The 16,225-nt window shown below is 37.2% G+C and overlaps 1 protein-coding gene across 5 annotated transcripts in view; it reads right to left on the reverse strand.

Annotated features, from left to right (window-relative positions):
• The window catches only part of ArfGAP1 (ADP-ribosylation factor GTPase-activating protein 1), a 169,964-nt gene that overhangs the window by 86,554 nt on the left and 67,185 nt on the right, over positions 1 to 16,225 (reverse strand). For all 5 annotated transcript variants that reach the window (XM_090371222.1, XM_090371223.1, XM_090371219.1 and 2 more), the window contains one exon: positions 11,822 to 11,961. In XM_090371222.1, the coding sequence (XP_090227348.1) occupies positions 11,822 to 11,961 (140 nt within the window). The remainder of the gene's footprint in view (positions 1 to 11,821; positions 11,962 to 16,225) is intronic.

A 16,225-nucleotide genomic window follows, 5' to 3' on the forward strand; every position in this document is an offset into this window, starting at 1 on the left:
AGGTCTTCAATATAGACCAATCGTTTCGGATGTAGATAATTTTTTAATTTATCGCGAAGCTTCCTAACCTGGGAAAGGTATTTTTGTTTATTCGAATATCGAGATTTTAAGGCAAGCTTAACAATATTACACGATGTCACCAGTGTTAGTTGTTTAATGCCTGAAATTTTTTGATTTAAATTCACCCTGGCAAACTTCGGAACAATGTTGTTTTGAAGGCAATATTTTAGAAAAGAAATATGGTAACTTTGAGCCGAGTACCTTAGTGTAGATTTAATGTAATTTTGCACCAAGCCGTTCAAAAAATCTCCCATAATTGTGTGTATCGATTATTTACTACTGGAGAGACAGGAAGTGAATGAAATAGTCAATAAGAGTTTAAAAATTAATTAGATAGTATGAATCAGAGCTGTAATACTCAATATGTTCTACGTTGATAATAATATTAGTAAGATAATAAGAGGAGTTTACCTCAATATAGTACGTAGAACACTTCTGTATGATACCCTCCAGAAATTAAAACGGAAAAAACGAAAAAAATCGACAACTTACCGGTACATTAGAGAAAAATATAAATAAATAATTAAATAATCAATTTAACACAATTCAAATCAATTTAAAATAATTAAAAATCAAATTAACGCAATTAAAAGAATCTAACGAAAATATTCAAAACGATTTTCCTTCCTGAAGCTGACAACGCTTTTCGACCGTATGTCGTGATCACGATTTTTTCGTTTTTTCTGTTTTAATTTCTGGAGGGTATCATACGGAAGTGTTCTACGTACTATATTGAGGTAAACTCCTCTTATTATCTTACTAATGTTAGGAAATAACATAACCTAACTGTTGAGAACAATTAGTAAGAATGCAGAGAAAATAAAACAACTTTTATAGTAGGAACAACTCAAAGTGTAACAAAAGACTGAGTAGGAAGTAACTGTTTCAGCCATTACCATCAACAACAGCATGGAGCATCCAGCTGGTGGCAGTGGTGATGGTAGAGATAGTAGTAGTAGTCTGGAAAGAAAACCTGGAAAAGACATTAGATCAAGACACAAAGAATTGGAAGAGATGGAAAGTCTGTTATCTGTTTGGATAGAAGATCAAGAACAAGTTTGCTTACGATAAAGACAATATTAGCAATATTTTTATTATGTAAAAATCGTAATAAAATATGTAAGTATTTTATTCCGATTCTTTATTGCATTTGGTAATGTTTTGGTTACAAATGTGTGTTCAATCTTTTGGTGGCCGGCACCTAACCCTATTTTCCCCATAAGGCCTGTTATTTATATTGCACAAGGGTTTCTAGGAACACAACTACCGCATTATACAAGGACTGACTGTATTAGAAGTGTTCTGTCATTTTTAAATGCAAATATTGTAATAAAAAATTAAAATTCAGATGAAAAGATAGAAATTTATGGTCATTATAGAGAAATCCTTTTATTTTCAATGTAGTTATAATGAATGTAAGATAGCATTAGGTTAATGATAAATTGGCCGGGACCAACCACATAGAACATTATAACATGTTGGGACGTTAAAGATAGGGTTGCTATAAAGCACTTCGACTGTATTTGAATTAAATTCTAACAAGCAAGGTAAACGTCAATATTTTCATTTCATCACAATAAACTTATAATTTAAGTTTACTGTGTAATAATTGCTCTAGAAGACTTCTAGTATACCATTCCCATCCCCTATCCCACAAGCTGGAGACTGACATTTGGCAGGGAGGGGGGGGGCCTAGATCTTTGAACTTTAAATTTGTCAAGCCCTGATTATATATTTCAATTTACATAACAAACAATAAATATAGAGACTACACTGAAAAAAGTGGCATTATGTAACACAATATTTGCCAGGTTGAATACAAGGGTATATGGTCCAAGAGGTAAGGAAGGATTGAAAGTTAGCATGCAAAAAATGACATGGCAGTTTAAACCAAAAAGGTAAGGTTCAAAGAAGAACCCATTTCACAAACTTTCCCCAGAAATCATAAAACAAACAAACAGCTAGATTAAATAAAACACTGTTGCAGACTAAATGTATAGGATAGATATGTAGGCAGTCAGCATATGTCTCAAGTAGACATAACATACCAAATAATTTTTGATTTTGTCTGGTCAGTGGAGTCTTCATAATTATTTAGAGCTGTTGACAGGGGAAGATTGTAGTCCCAAATGATGACAGGACAAGTGCACGTTGATTATCACCCGGGCCATAAAGTCTTGAAGTACCTCAGATGAAACCAGAGAGGAGAATGAAGGCAACACAAATTGTAAAGCAGGTATTATTCAGGGTAAAACTAATATTTAAATCTTCAAAATCAGATGACTGAGAAGAATATAATTCCTCAAATATAAAATTACTGACATGCTACCTCCTCTCTTGCATAGCCTTATATTAGAGCAAATTTTGTATTTATTGAATTCTGGAATGAAGAGCTGTTCTTGTACAGGGGTCCCCGGTATCCAAGTCCCTGCAGTTACGAGGATTTGAAAATTAAAGCTTTTTCCCCTTAAGAAAATTGACCAAGCACTTTGAATATTTTTTTGTAAGAACAATCTTCTTCGTGATTGTGCAACAAATGTTAAGCATGAAGTTAAAGACATTACTAAATGATGCTACGGCATAATTTTATCTGAAAAAATACAAAAAAAAAAAAAAAAAAAAAAAAAACACTAACAACTCTGGACTCATTCTTTATTCGTAGAACTGAAAAATAGTGTAACTCTTCAATAAACTTTAACCTTACATTGTGTAACTTATTATAATAAAAAAATGTCTAAAAAAAATAATTTTTTTCATTTTTCAGTCCTTCATTCATTTTTTTGCTATGTAGAAGTACATAATAAACATTATTATATAATATCGGTGTAACAACGAGTTGCCCATGTATTGCACTACTTTGAATAAGTATGCTTCGCTTGCAATACCAGAGTACCTGCCTACCCACCGATGAAAAGCCAACTAGCTTTGAAACGATGCCGTCTGGGTGGCGGCACCCACCGAGAATAAGTAACAATACTCTTCTCTATTAGTGAAGTGTTACTTATTCGAGGTAATGCAATACATGGGCAACTCATTGTGAAGGATGAGCACAATATGAGATACAGATAAAATGATGCTTTTCACACTACTATCATAGTTTTTCTTTAAGAGTTGTCTATGGTGTATCTACACTGATATTATATAGATACAGAATCTTAAACTCTTAAAATATTACACCTAGTTGCATTTAGTTTTATTTAAATAATAAACACTACGAAAATTGGTCCCCGTTTTAAGTGGAATTTTCTGGAACCAATTATCCTCGGATAATGAGGATCCACTATACTTCATTAAACCAAGTTTCAGACAAACAAACTATAAAAAGGTATTCATAAAGAATATCACAAAGATGTTGCAATTTGTTGACTAAGCTTCACACATTAAATATACCGATCGTTCATAAACACAAATAGAATGTCACGGGTTAGTCACCATTGTAAATTCGGTGTACTCTATCATGACAATGGCATTCGTGATGATTGTAAGTGATCTCAAAGCTGTGCCTAAGTCCTGCCTGGCTACCCTAATCACAACTGACGATTGTGCTATGCTGGCTTGTTACTAGGACTCATACCTGCTTAGACACAAAAAGATAAAGAAAACACATCAAATGATACCATAATCCTACCCACGAATTATTTACCCTTCTTTGAATTCCTTGAATGGGAAGCACTCAAGAAATTAATTGTGGATGCTATTAAAAGTTTCATACCTATTAAGAAATATTGTTCAAGGTTTAGGCCTAAATGGTTATCTAATGAACTAATGAGACTCGTAACGTAGAAGAAAAATGCATGGGATGCATATAAATTATCAAGCAACTCAGAAGCCTATGGCAAATATAAGCTAGTCTGTAATCAGGTCACAAAGGAGGTTAGGCAGACGAAGGCAGATTACGAGAAATCCTTAGCAAAAAGAGAAACAGCAACGATTCTCTTTAACTTATATAAAAGAGAAACAGCAACGATTATCTTTACTTATATAAAACTCTAAAAAAAGGGGATGAATCTGATTGGTCCACTTGACATCGATGGTTTGACTGTTGATGATCCTGCTCAGATAGCAAACAAATTGAGTATTTTGCACCTACATTCACACATGAGGAATTATTAAGGTTTGAAAATGGCAGAAGGTTATCAAATTGTAGCAGGATACTTAATGATTTTGTAATAACTGAGAGCAAAGTGGAGGAGAAATTGTTGAAGTTAAACATAAGAAAAGCACCTGGGGTAGTAGTAGTAGTGGCATGTGATGCAAGAAAGCAAATGTATGAGCTTATGCAGCATCAGCCAAAAAAAAAAAAAAAAAAAAAAATCACACCATTCCCTCCAAATGCCTGTCCAGTTCCTCCTTAAATTTATTCAACCTATCAACTTCCACAACGACAGATGGAAGTTTGTTCCAGCAATTAACCACCCGCTGGCTAAAGGCAAATTTCCGCACATCTATTCTACATCTGTCCTTTCTTAATTTGAATTTATGCCCCCTTAGGTTCGTAATCTGAACAAGTGGAAGGATCCCATCAGAATTCAGCATGCTGAACCCATTCAAGGCCTTATACACCTCAATCAGATCACTGCGCAGGTGCCTAGTCTCCAGTCACTGCAATTTGCAGAACTTAAGCCTCTCTTGATAAGAGGATCCCTTCATTCCCCTCACCAATCTTGTTGCCCTTCTCTGTACACTCTCAAGTAAATCTACATCCTTCCTAAAATGAGGCCTCCAGACCTGTACGCAGTACTCAAGGCGTGGCCTGACCAATGCCTTATACAGAGGGATAATCACCTCCTTTTCCCTGCTAGCAAAATTCCTATATATCATTGACAAAACCCCATGACCTGCCCTGGCAGCCTGTCTGCATTGCTCAGAAAACTTCATATCTGCCTGCACAATTACTCCCAGGTCTTTTTCATTTTCTATCACCTTAAGTGTAGTACCACACAGTTGGTACGTTTCTCTGGGGTTACTTCTACCCATATGCAGTACTTTGCATTTGTCAAGGTTAAACTTCAGTTGCCACTTCTTAGCCCATCTGCCCAAATTATCTAGATCCTGTTGCAGTAGCACACTGCCATTACTGTCATTAACAACCCTGCCAACCTTTGTATCATCTGCAAACTTCGACATTAAGCCTGATATACCTTCATCAATATCATTGATAAATATACAAAACAACAGTGGACCCAACACCGAACCCTGTGGGACTCCACTAATAACATTAGTCCAAGAAGAGCAGCACCCATTGATTACCACCCTCTGTCTTCTCGCACTTAACCATCCTTTTATCCATTGTAGCAACTTACCCTTAATACCATTCTGCTCCAATTTGTACAATAGTCTTCCATGCGCAACAGTGTCAAAAGCTTTCCTGAAATCCAAATATATGATATCAAAATTATTTTTTGCATCCAGTTATATTAGAGGCGGCGGCAAAGCAACTAAGCAAACCCTTAGCCATAATTATGAGAGCATCCTTGGACTCAGAGGAGGTTCCCACGGACTGGAGATGTGCAAATGTATCCCCAATTCACAAAGGGTAATCGAAGGGTGACACGAGTAATTACAGACCAGTTAGTTTAACTTCTGTTCCAGGTAAAATAATGGAGTCACTGGTTAAAGATGCATTGCAGGATCATCTAGACAAGACTGCAGCAATAATTCAGACACAGCATGGGTTTGTTAAGGGAAAGTCTTGTTTGACAAATTTGATAGAATATTATGATGTGGTTACAAAGGAACTGGATAGAAAGGAACTGCAAAAAATAATTTTGATATCATATATTTGGATTTCAGGAAAGCTTTTAACACTGTTGCGCATGGAAGACTATTGTACAAATTGGAGCAGAATGGTATTAAGGGTAAGTTGCTACAATGGATAAAAGGATGGTTAAGTGGGAGAAGACAGAGGCTGGTAATCAATGGGTGCTGCTCTTCGTGGAGTCCCACAGGGTTCGGTGTTGGGTCCACTGTTGTTTTGTATATTTATCAATGATATATCAGGCTTAATGTCGAAGTTTGCAGATGATACAAAGGTTGGCAGGGTTGTTAATGACAGTAATGGCAGTGTGCTACTGCAACAGGATCTAGATAATTTGGGCAGATGGGATAAGAAGTGGCAGCTGAAGTTTAACCTTGACAAATGCAAAGTACTGCATATGGGTAGAAGTAACCCCAGAGAAACATACCAACTATGTGGTACTACACTTAAGGTGGCAGAAAATGAAAAAGACCTGGAAGTTATTGTGCAGTCAGATATGAAGTTTTCTGAGCAATGCAGACAGGCTGCCAGGGCAGGTCATGGGGGTCTGTCAATGATATATAGGAATTTTGCTAGCAGGGAAAAGGAGGTGATTGTCCCGCTGTATAAGGCAATGGTCAGGCCACGCCTCGAGTACTGCATACCTCATTTTAGGAAGGATGTAGATTTACTTGAGCGTGTGTACAGAGAAGGGCAACAAGATTGGTGAGGGGAATGAAGGGATCCTCTTACCAAGAGAGGCTTGAGTTCTGCAAATTGCAGTGGCCGGAGACTAGGCACCTGCGCGGTGATCTGATTGAGATGTATAAGGCCTTGAATGGGTTGAGCATGCTGAATTCTGATGGGATCCTTCCACTTGTTCAGATGCTGAATTCTGATGGGATCCTTCCACTTGTTCAGATTACGAACCTAAGGGGGCATAAATTCAAATTAAGAAAAGACAGAAGTAGAATAGATGTGCGGAAATTTGCCTTTAGCCAGCGGGTGGTTAATTGCTGGAACAAACTTCCATCTGTCGTGGAAATTGATAGGTTGAATAAATTTAAGGAGGAACTGGACAGGCATTTGGAGGGAATGGTGTGATTTTTTTTTTTTTTTTTGGCTGATGCTGCATTAGCTCATACACTTGCTTTCTTGCATCACATGCCACTACTACTACTCGAATGGATGAATGAGGAGAAAGTATAACAATATACATCGTATAAGCTGAGAATTGCATAATAGAGGTCAGTCACATATGTAAAACTTCATATAAATACCAAATTATTAAATAAAATAAATGGCTGATCTAAAAAAAAGATAAAACTATTAATATTTGAGTTCCAAAAAAATTAGAGGTCTCGATACAAGCAATCTAAAGTGTGGCAGTGTCAGTACAAGCTGTCATAACATATATTGTACTGATGTGCAACATATGTTGTGACAGGCAGGTCTTGTTGTACTGATGATAACATATCAGTACAACACAGATTATGACTGCCACACCATCCAGCAACTGCAGAATATGTATATCATGCTTAACTACATTTAAAAAGCAGTATTCCTGATCCAGCCTGTCATGTTTTGATTAAACATTTAATATAAACAAATTTTTATCTAAAACATTTACTCACTCATTTGTTCATAGATATGTTAAATGCAATATGCAATATATATTTTATATCAAAAATAAATAATTGCATAAAAAAAAAATTTAGTTCTGATTTGGTCTGGCATAACATTCTATGATAAATTCTTTAGGCCTTCAAACATTTATGTTTCTGAAAGAAACTTCAACACAGATTTTGTGGGGATGGAAACGAAATATAACAACTTTTTTTCTTTTTTTTTTAAAACTCTTTAATCTCATACAGCTGTGAAGTTGATGCTTGTACATAATGGTTGCCATGGTAGGTTGTTAGGTTACGTTTAAAGGTCACTCCAAAGTGAAAACTCAATTTTTATTTTTTTCTTGGATACCACTGCAAATATGATAATTTAAAATGCATGCTATATACTTTACATTAATTACATGTTATTTATTTAAATTTAATTTTCTACACATTCACCACCACCTTTGTATATATTTTCTTTACTGCTGAACCTCTCCTGCAATTCCCCTCCATAAAAGTTACTGCAAGCATCAGAATCACCACTATTTATTCTTGGCAGTCGCAATGACTGTTGCCTTGTCATATGTGAAGCTTTCCCCTAAAGGCCATCCTTCACAGAGAAAAACAAGTGATTGTGCATGGTCAGGACTGCACAGGGAATGTGGCAGGCCACGTGACTTCTGAAATTCTCATTTTTCAGATGCTGGTATGAGGTTTGGCATTGTGCTGAAAAAGAAATCTTTTTGCTGGCCTCACTCTTGTAATTAGCGTCTTTTGTCTCATCAGTGTCTCCACATATTGAGCAGAACTGATCATGTGTTCCAAGGAAACTCCCCTCTTTTGTATGTCAAAAACAGAACACATGATTTTTCAGTGGATAGCCAATCCTTGAATTTTTTCCTTTATTGGTGAATCTTTATATCACTATTCCATAGACTGGCACTTTGGCTTCAGTTCACATATGTACAAGGTCTAATCTCTGGTGACAGTAGTGTTAAGAAAATTGTCACCATGGTTTCTTACTACTCCAGAAGATTGACATAAGCTTGAACTCTCTGTTCCTTATGATCCAGCTTCCATTTGTAGAACCCACTTGGCACATAGTTTTTTGTATCCCAGATTGTCCAGAATTGTTTTCAATTCATTAAAGCCTATTTCCATTCTTGCACACACTTTCCAGCCTTAAAGCATCAATCTTCACAAATCACGTTATTCACTCTTTCCTCATTTTTCAGTGTTCACCACAGTACAAGGATAGCCCGACCACAGCATGTCCTTCAAACCACTACTGCATAACAGACAAAGGATATGTCATATCGCCAAAACCGACATGCCTAAGCATGTCAGTTATGGTGGTAGCATAGCTACGCTCGCATAGACTGTCACATCCCCAGAAATGTTCTTCAAATGTCAGTGAATTTCAATGGGTGTGTAGTATCATGTAATTCTAATGCTCAGAATTGCACAATATTGCAAGACTGCTACATGGTGTTTCCTTTGCTATAATCACCACTGTGAAAGGAGCACAAGGACATAGCTGCTATGCCTGTAATTTAGATTTCACCACTACATTATTGTGAATACATCAGATCTGTTTTGTCTTTCTGTTATGATGAGCTGTTCTCTGCATTCAGAAACTCAATAACATGCCACTGCTTCATATGGACATCAATGTCTCCTTCCACTTTCACACACTACCACAGCCCTGCTAGCTGGCATGCAGTGTTGAAACCTACAGGACTGTTAGCAGTGATGTTTAAATTTTCACCTGACACCACTGCATTTTGTATACAACATTCCACGAGCAGAGGGAAAAAAATTGGAGGTATTAGTTTTGGAACAGTCCTCATTGAAATTCATTACATCCTTGTGCTTGCTTTTAAAGTAGTAATTACAGGAAAGGAATTCTGGGCATCAAGAAGGGAAGCATTCAAAGCAGTTTCTAGCTACCATAGAAATTAGTTTCCATAGTGTATTTTCATGGAAAGCACTGTCACAGTTTCATTGCATCTACGTTTCTGTTTTCAATACAACTAAGTGAAATCCATAAAAAAAAATTCAGTAAAAATTGTTTTCATGCAAGAAAACTAGCCATTTACTGAATTCATTTTTTATCTGGAACTCAACATACCAAACTTTGCAATTATATACTGCACTGAATTTACAAACTGTTTAACTTCAACTAGTTTTATTATTAACATTGCTAGATTGACTGACATCATAGTTTGGAGTGCACATACTAACAGCAGACAAAATTTAAAAAAAAGAAAAAAAAAGTTGGCTATACACTGTTTTAGTTTTTCTAACAAAGCAATAATTCTAAATTACATTATTTTTTATTTTGCCTCGAATAGTAACACAAAAGAAATTTTTGCATTTTTGCAAAAAGGCAAGAAATTTTTCTTCTGTAGATTTATTAAGCATTTTTCACTGTGATAAAATTTCACTTGAATAAATAATTTATTAAACAGTTTGGTTTTACAGCACAAACCATTGAATATATATTTTTTTTCTGAGAAAAGTAGCAGTAGATATAGAATTTTATGCTAGAATTATTAATGACTGAGAAAAAATGCAAATACAGGTAATAATAAATGAAATTTCAGTCAGTCGCAAACACTGAAATCAAATAATTTTGAATTTTTACCTTTGAAATTGAATAATAGATATACTCATAAGTTTATTATGTGAAATTACATTTTTATTTTAAAATTTTCTTCATTTTTCACTTTTAAGTATCCCAGTAACTTTATTATAAGAAATATTATGAAAATATCTTGCAACTCTTTTCAAACTTATATAATGAACTAGTTAAATAATAAAATAAGTATTTATCTTTAAATATCGGCTTCATTTTCAGGTATAGTAATAAGGGCAGCAATTAATTTACTACAAAATAAAATATTAGATTGTTGTTGTTTGGTTTTTAGGAGCATTAGCAACTAAGGCCATATTGCTCCGGGATATGCGGTGGTCATTCCCTGACCTTTCCGCATCCTCCATATTTGGTGGTGACGGGCTCGAACCCCGGTCTAATCAAGAAGCGTGTGCTATGCACTGCTGCTCCTTCCCACCTGGCTACGGAGGCGCCTATTAGATTGTGTTAACCTCCACACATTGTCATGTGCTATTTATTTTTTGTAATATGCATACATGCCAACATTTAGAAACTGGAATCCTGCAAATGAAATTGATTCATTTTCCATTTGGAATGCACTAAAACATTAATAAAATTAATAATAATAAGTAACATATGACACGATACACCTGAAAATTACATATTGTTATGGAATGTGAAAAACCAAAAGACACCTGGGGTGAATGGGATATATCCAATTATATTATGGGAGGCAGCAAAAAAGGTAAGCAAACCCTTAGCTATAATTACAAGAGTACCGAGCAGTGAATTTTCATCAAATTTTGATTCAAATTGGAGAAAAGTGCAACAAAAATCCATAAAACAATAAAATAGCTTTTAGGAAGGTGCTGTGTCACTTGAAGACCTTTCGATGGTTTTAAAGGTTTAAAGAGGGCTGCATGTGAAGATGAGCCTAGCTCTGGCTGCTCTTCAACTTCAAAAACCAATTATTCAGTCGCTTACGTCAGTGATCCGACAGGAGTGACTGACATTTAACTATCCATGATGTTGCTAATAAAACTATTTCCTATGGGATATATCAATCAAGCTTAACACAAGAGCTGCCAATGTAATACATTTCAGCAAAGTTTGTGCCTCTCATCCTTACTGATGACCATGACAAGTTCTCTCATGTTAGAATTTTCATCAACATGCTACTGCTGATTCACACTGTTTTTTCTATCATTACTGGTGAAGAATCATGGATGTATAGGTACAATTCATAAACAAAGGCCCAATTCTCTCAACAGAAGAGTGGCTTTTCCAAGCCCATTAGGGGGTCCATCCAAATGATGGACTCTTAAAGGACTTGGAAATAAGCATGGAAATAAAGGGCTTGGAATAAGCATTGCCATTTCCCAAATTAGTTCCATCTTGCTGGTGTGATCAAAAGGTTTCCAATATTTTTAATCCACACCTTGTATTTCTTATGTTGCCTCACTGCACCAACCATCTAGAGTCAAGATGCCATTCAAATGGATGGTATCATAATAACAGAGTTTGGCTGAACTGAATTGTTCTATGTACTATTATATTTCTTTCTTTTCCAAGGGACATAATGTGACCTGTGAAATAACTTGAGCCAGGTTATTTCGTGGTTACACTTATTATATGAAACAGTTTAACACAAGCTTCAACTATTTCATATAATAAGTGGTTACACTTATTATATGAAATAGTTGAAGCTTGTGTTAAAAGTGATCAACAGATGGCAATACCAATTATTTAATTAACACTATTTGGAAAAAAAAAAAAAGAGGGGGTTTTCCTTACTTTATTTCTTTTTCCTTTCCTCCTGAAATTCCTAATAAAGAAGACTTTTCTGTGGGAGGTCCTTCAGCCTGGTCTAGGGTAACCTTTGGAGTAAACATTGAGGACAGGTCCTGCCAGCCCTTTTTACTTACATCAGCCACCTAGATATAAGACAATATTATATATTATTAAGTAAACACTAATCTAACTAAGGATTCAAGTTAAGGAGAAATTAAATATTAAGTGTGTAGGAGAAAACATACTAATTTCTAAGAGCAGAACAATCAGATCATACAGTTATCTGATTCTGAGTATACTTTAATTTCACGTAAGTGATTACGATACTTAATAAAGATTCAAAGCAAAAGCTTCAGACTGTGGGGAAATTTACAGACATAGTAAATCAACCAGAGTTATTAGAGTTGTATCATTTTATTACATCTCATATTGTGGCTGCCTTCACAACAAGCTGCCTATTCGTTACACTTTGAATAAATAACACTTCCCCAACAGAGAAGATCAATGTTACTTATTCTCAGTAGATACCACCTTAATCTAAACCCAGATGGCCTTTCAGGGGTGGGTAGGTACTCTGATGGTGGGTGGGTAGGTACTCTGATGGTATAACAGCTGAAAACCCAGTTGTGAAATTAAGTCCACAATATGCCAAATGGCATTTAGTAGTTTAAAACTTAATAAAGATCCTTGGCAAAAGCCTCGGACTGCAGAGAAATTTACAGTTATATAAGTTAGTGCAAATGCATCATGTCTATATACAATCAATTAACTGAAGTGGCATTGTTTTATTACATTTCATATTGTGAATGCCTTCACAATGAGTTGCTTGAAAATGCCGCCTGGTAGTGGTATCCACTGAAAATCAGTAACAATAGTCTTCTCTATTGGATAAACATTACTTATTCGAAGTATAACCGAATAAGGACCTGGTTGTGAAGGCATTCATAATATGAGATCTAATAAAACGATTCCATTATAATAACTTCAGTTAATTTACTGCATATAGGTATGATGCATCTACACTAACTTATATGTCTGTGATTATGATACTCAATTTACCAAGCGGGAAGCTTTCGACTTGTCTGAGTTCACCAACCTAACATACTTCAACATTTAGTAGTACCTTATAAGGGAGTAGGCAGGAAACCCTTCTCCAATTACCATCAGCTAGGGTTATTAGTAAAGTGCTACCAATAACTCTGGCTAATGTCAAGTACAGTAAAGTGTGTGATTTGAATGCTAATTTAGTATTTTAGGGTAATTGGAGCTTCAGCTAGGCCTGAATATAATATTAATTAAATAGGGCAAAAAGGTACCTTTTTTTTAACCTTAACATTCAAAAGATGTTTTGTTTTTAAATTATTTCTCTTTATATTACATGCAATCAAACTTACAATTTCAACAATACATTTTTTATACTACACTACAGTTGAATCTCCCAAATCCAGCAATTCATTACTTTTTTTTTTTTTTTTTTTTTGTTAGTTATTGGCACATCGGCTTCTGTAGCTATAATGCACCTCCCAAGGTTTTTGCAATACTCTGATCCATGCCCGAGGCGGGATTCGAACCCGCGACCTTTGGGTTGCCAGGCAGGCACTTTACCCACCCGGCTAGCCCGGTCGGCAATTCATTACTTGGAACCACCCATTTTATGGTTCAAGGAAAATAAGGAAATCTCAGAAAAATCGATACATTGTGATCACTGTCACCCAGTGGTTCCTTTCGTTGTCATATTTGTTTATGTGGATTTATTGGATGACTATTTTCTACAGCAACATGTTCGAGAGGCAACCGGAAGAAGAAATACTCTTGATCTGATTATCAGTAGTAATTATTCATGCATTAAGAATTTCGAGATAAAGGAACCACTGGGTGACAGTGATCACAATGTACCGATTTGGGAATTACTTAAAGATGTAACTACCATCAAGCCTAAAGGGAAGGGCTATTGCTTTCATAAAGGTAACTACAGGGATCTCAGACAGATTTTAAATTCTGTATAGTGGGATCAACTGATGATGTTACCAGCATTGAATTCTAAATGGGAACCCTTCAGGGACTTAATTTTGGAGGCTACTAGCCTTTTCATTTCAACTAAGAAATACTGTTCAAGGTTTAGGCCTAAATGGATGTCAGATGAACTAACGAGGATCATTGCAGAGAAGAAAAATATGGGATTATATGCAATATGGGATGCATATAAAGTATCAGGTAGTAGTGGCATGTGATGCAAGCAAGCGTATGAGCTTATGCAGCATCAGCCCAAAAAAAAAAAAAAAAAAACACACACACACACACACCATTCCCTCCAAAATGCCTGTCCAGTTCCTCCTTAAATTTATTTAAACTATCACCTTCCACTACAACAGATGGAAGTTTGTTCCAGCAATTAACCACCCGCTGGCTAAAGGCAAATTTCCGCACATCTATTCTACATCTGTGTTTTCTTAATTTCAATTTATGCCCCCTTAGGTTCATAATCTGAACAGGTGGAAGGATCCCATCAGAATTCAGCGTGCTCAACCCATTCAAGGCCTTAATACAACTCAATCAGATCACCGCGCAGGTGCCGAGTCTCCAGCCACTGCAATTTGCAGAACTCAAGCCTCTCTCTTGGTAAGAGGATCCCTTCATTCCCCTCACCAAACTTGTTGCCCTTCTCTGTACACGCTCAAGCAAATCTACATCCTTCCTAAAATGAGGCCTCCAGACCTGTATGTAGTACTCAAGGCGTGGCCTGACCATTGCCTTATACAGAGGGACAATCACCTCCTTTTCCCTGCTAGCAAAATTCCTATATATCATTGACAAAACCCCATGACCTGCTCTGGCACTGTCTGCATTGCCCAGAAAACTTCATATCTGACTGCACAATTACTCACAGGTCTTTTGATTTTCTACCATCTTAAGTGTAGTACCACACAGTTGGTACGTTTCTCTGGGGTTACTTCTACCCATATGCAGTACTTTGCATTTGTCAAGGTTAAACTTCAGTTGCCACTTCTTAGCCCATCTGCCCATATTATCTAGATCCTGTTGCAGTAGCACACTGCCATTACTGTCATTAACAACCCTGCCAACCTTTGGGTCATCTGCAAACTTCGACACTAAGCCTTATCTTCTTCTTTGGTCCTTAGCTGGCAGCTGGGGGAGACGGTTGGCCACGCAACCAGTATGCTGCTGTAGGTGCCGCAGGGTTTCGGACTTGCTCTGTGATGTTCTTCCATACCTTACGATCCATGGCTTTAGTCCTGGCCTGGTTAAGGTCGAGACATCGGCTCTTCAAGTCATCTTCCACTTGCTTGGCCCACGTTTTCCTAGGCGCGGTCCGTTGGATGCTCCATTGGGTGGGTCGTTGTCTCCAAAGGAGTGTGGATGGTATTCTGTTCGTGCCCATTCTACATACGTGGCCAAACCATCTGAGCCTTCGCTTCTGGATTTGGTCGGCAATGGTTGGTTGCTGTTGGCATCTGGCGCGGATGGTATCATTAGTGATGCGGTCGCGAAGAGAGATGCCCAAGATCTGCCGCAGGCATCGCATTTGGAATACCTCAAGTTTGTTCAAATCTAACTTGAGACAAATCCATGTTTCCGATCCGTAAAGAAGAATGGGCAGGATCAAAGTCCGGAAGAGTCGGATTTTAGTCTTTGTGGAAATGTTGGTCCTCTTCCACAGACACCATTTGAGCGAGGCGAACGCAGTGGCCGCCTGTCCAATTCTGCTGTGGATTTCCATGGTGGATGCAACTTTCTTCTCCTGGACCAGCGACCCAAGGTATTTAAAGTCCTGCACTTGCTCGATCTGGACGCCTTCGAGATAGATGGTGGCTTGCGACCCATCTGTTGTCAGGGCCTTTGTCTTACCAGCATTGATCTTCAAACCGTATGGCCGGGCAATGCGGGCAATGTCGTAGAGGATGTCCGTGGCTTCAGCGTCGTTACCGGCAAGGATAGCACTATCATCAGCAAACATCAGGTCAGTCACATAGTGATCCTTGTCATATTGTATGCCCTGTCTGTTTCTGAATGCTTGCCTCATAATGGCGTCGACCACGATGTTGAAAAGCAACGGGGAGGCTACATCCCCTTGGCGGACTCCAGTTTGGATGGTAAATTCCTCATATAAATCATTCTGGATGCGCACCTGGCTGGTTAAACCGCTGTATGCAGTTTGGAGGAGTGTGATGACTTTTCGAGGTACATGTTCAACCTCTAGTAGTTTCCATAAGGCAAGCCGGTGGACACAGTCGAAAGCAGACTTAAAGTCAATGAAAACAATGACGGTTCGCTGTCCACACCGGATCCTCTCCTCCATCAGCTGACGAATGGCAAAGATTTGATCACAGCATCCTCGCCCGGGTCTAAATCCTGCCTGTTCTTCTCGACTGGTTTGCTCGCGATGTT

This window comes from Mastigoproctus giganteus, chromosome 4, assembly GCF_048544385.1.
Source record: "Mastigoproctus giganteus isolate SK-2022 chromosome 4, ASM4854438v1, whole genome shotgun sequence".
In the NCBI taxonomy this organism is placed as follows: domain Eukaryota; kingdom Metazoa; phylum Arthropoda; class Arachnida; order Uropygi; family Thelyphonidae; genus Mastigoproctus; species Mastigoproctus giganteus.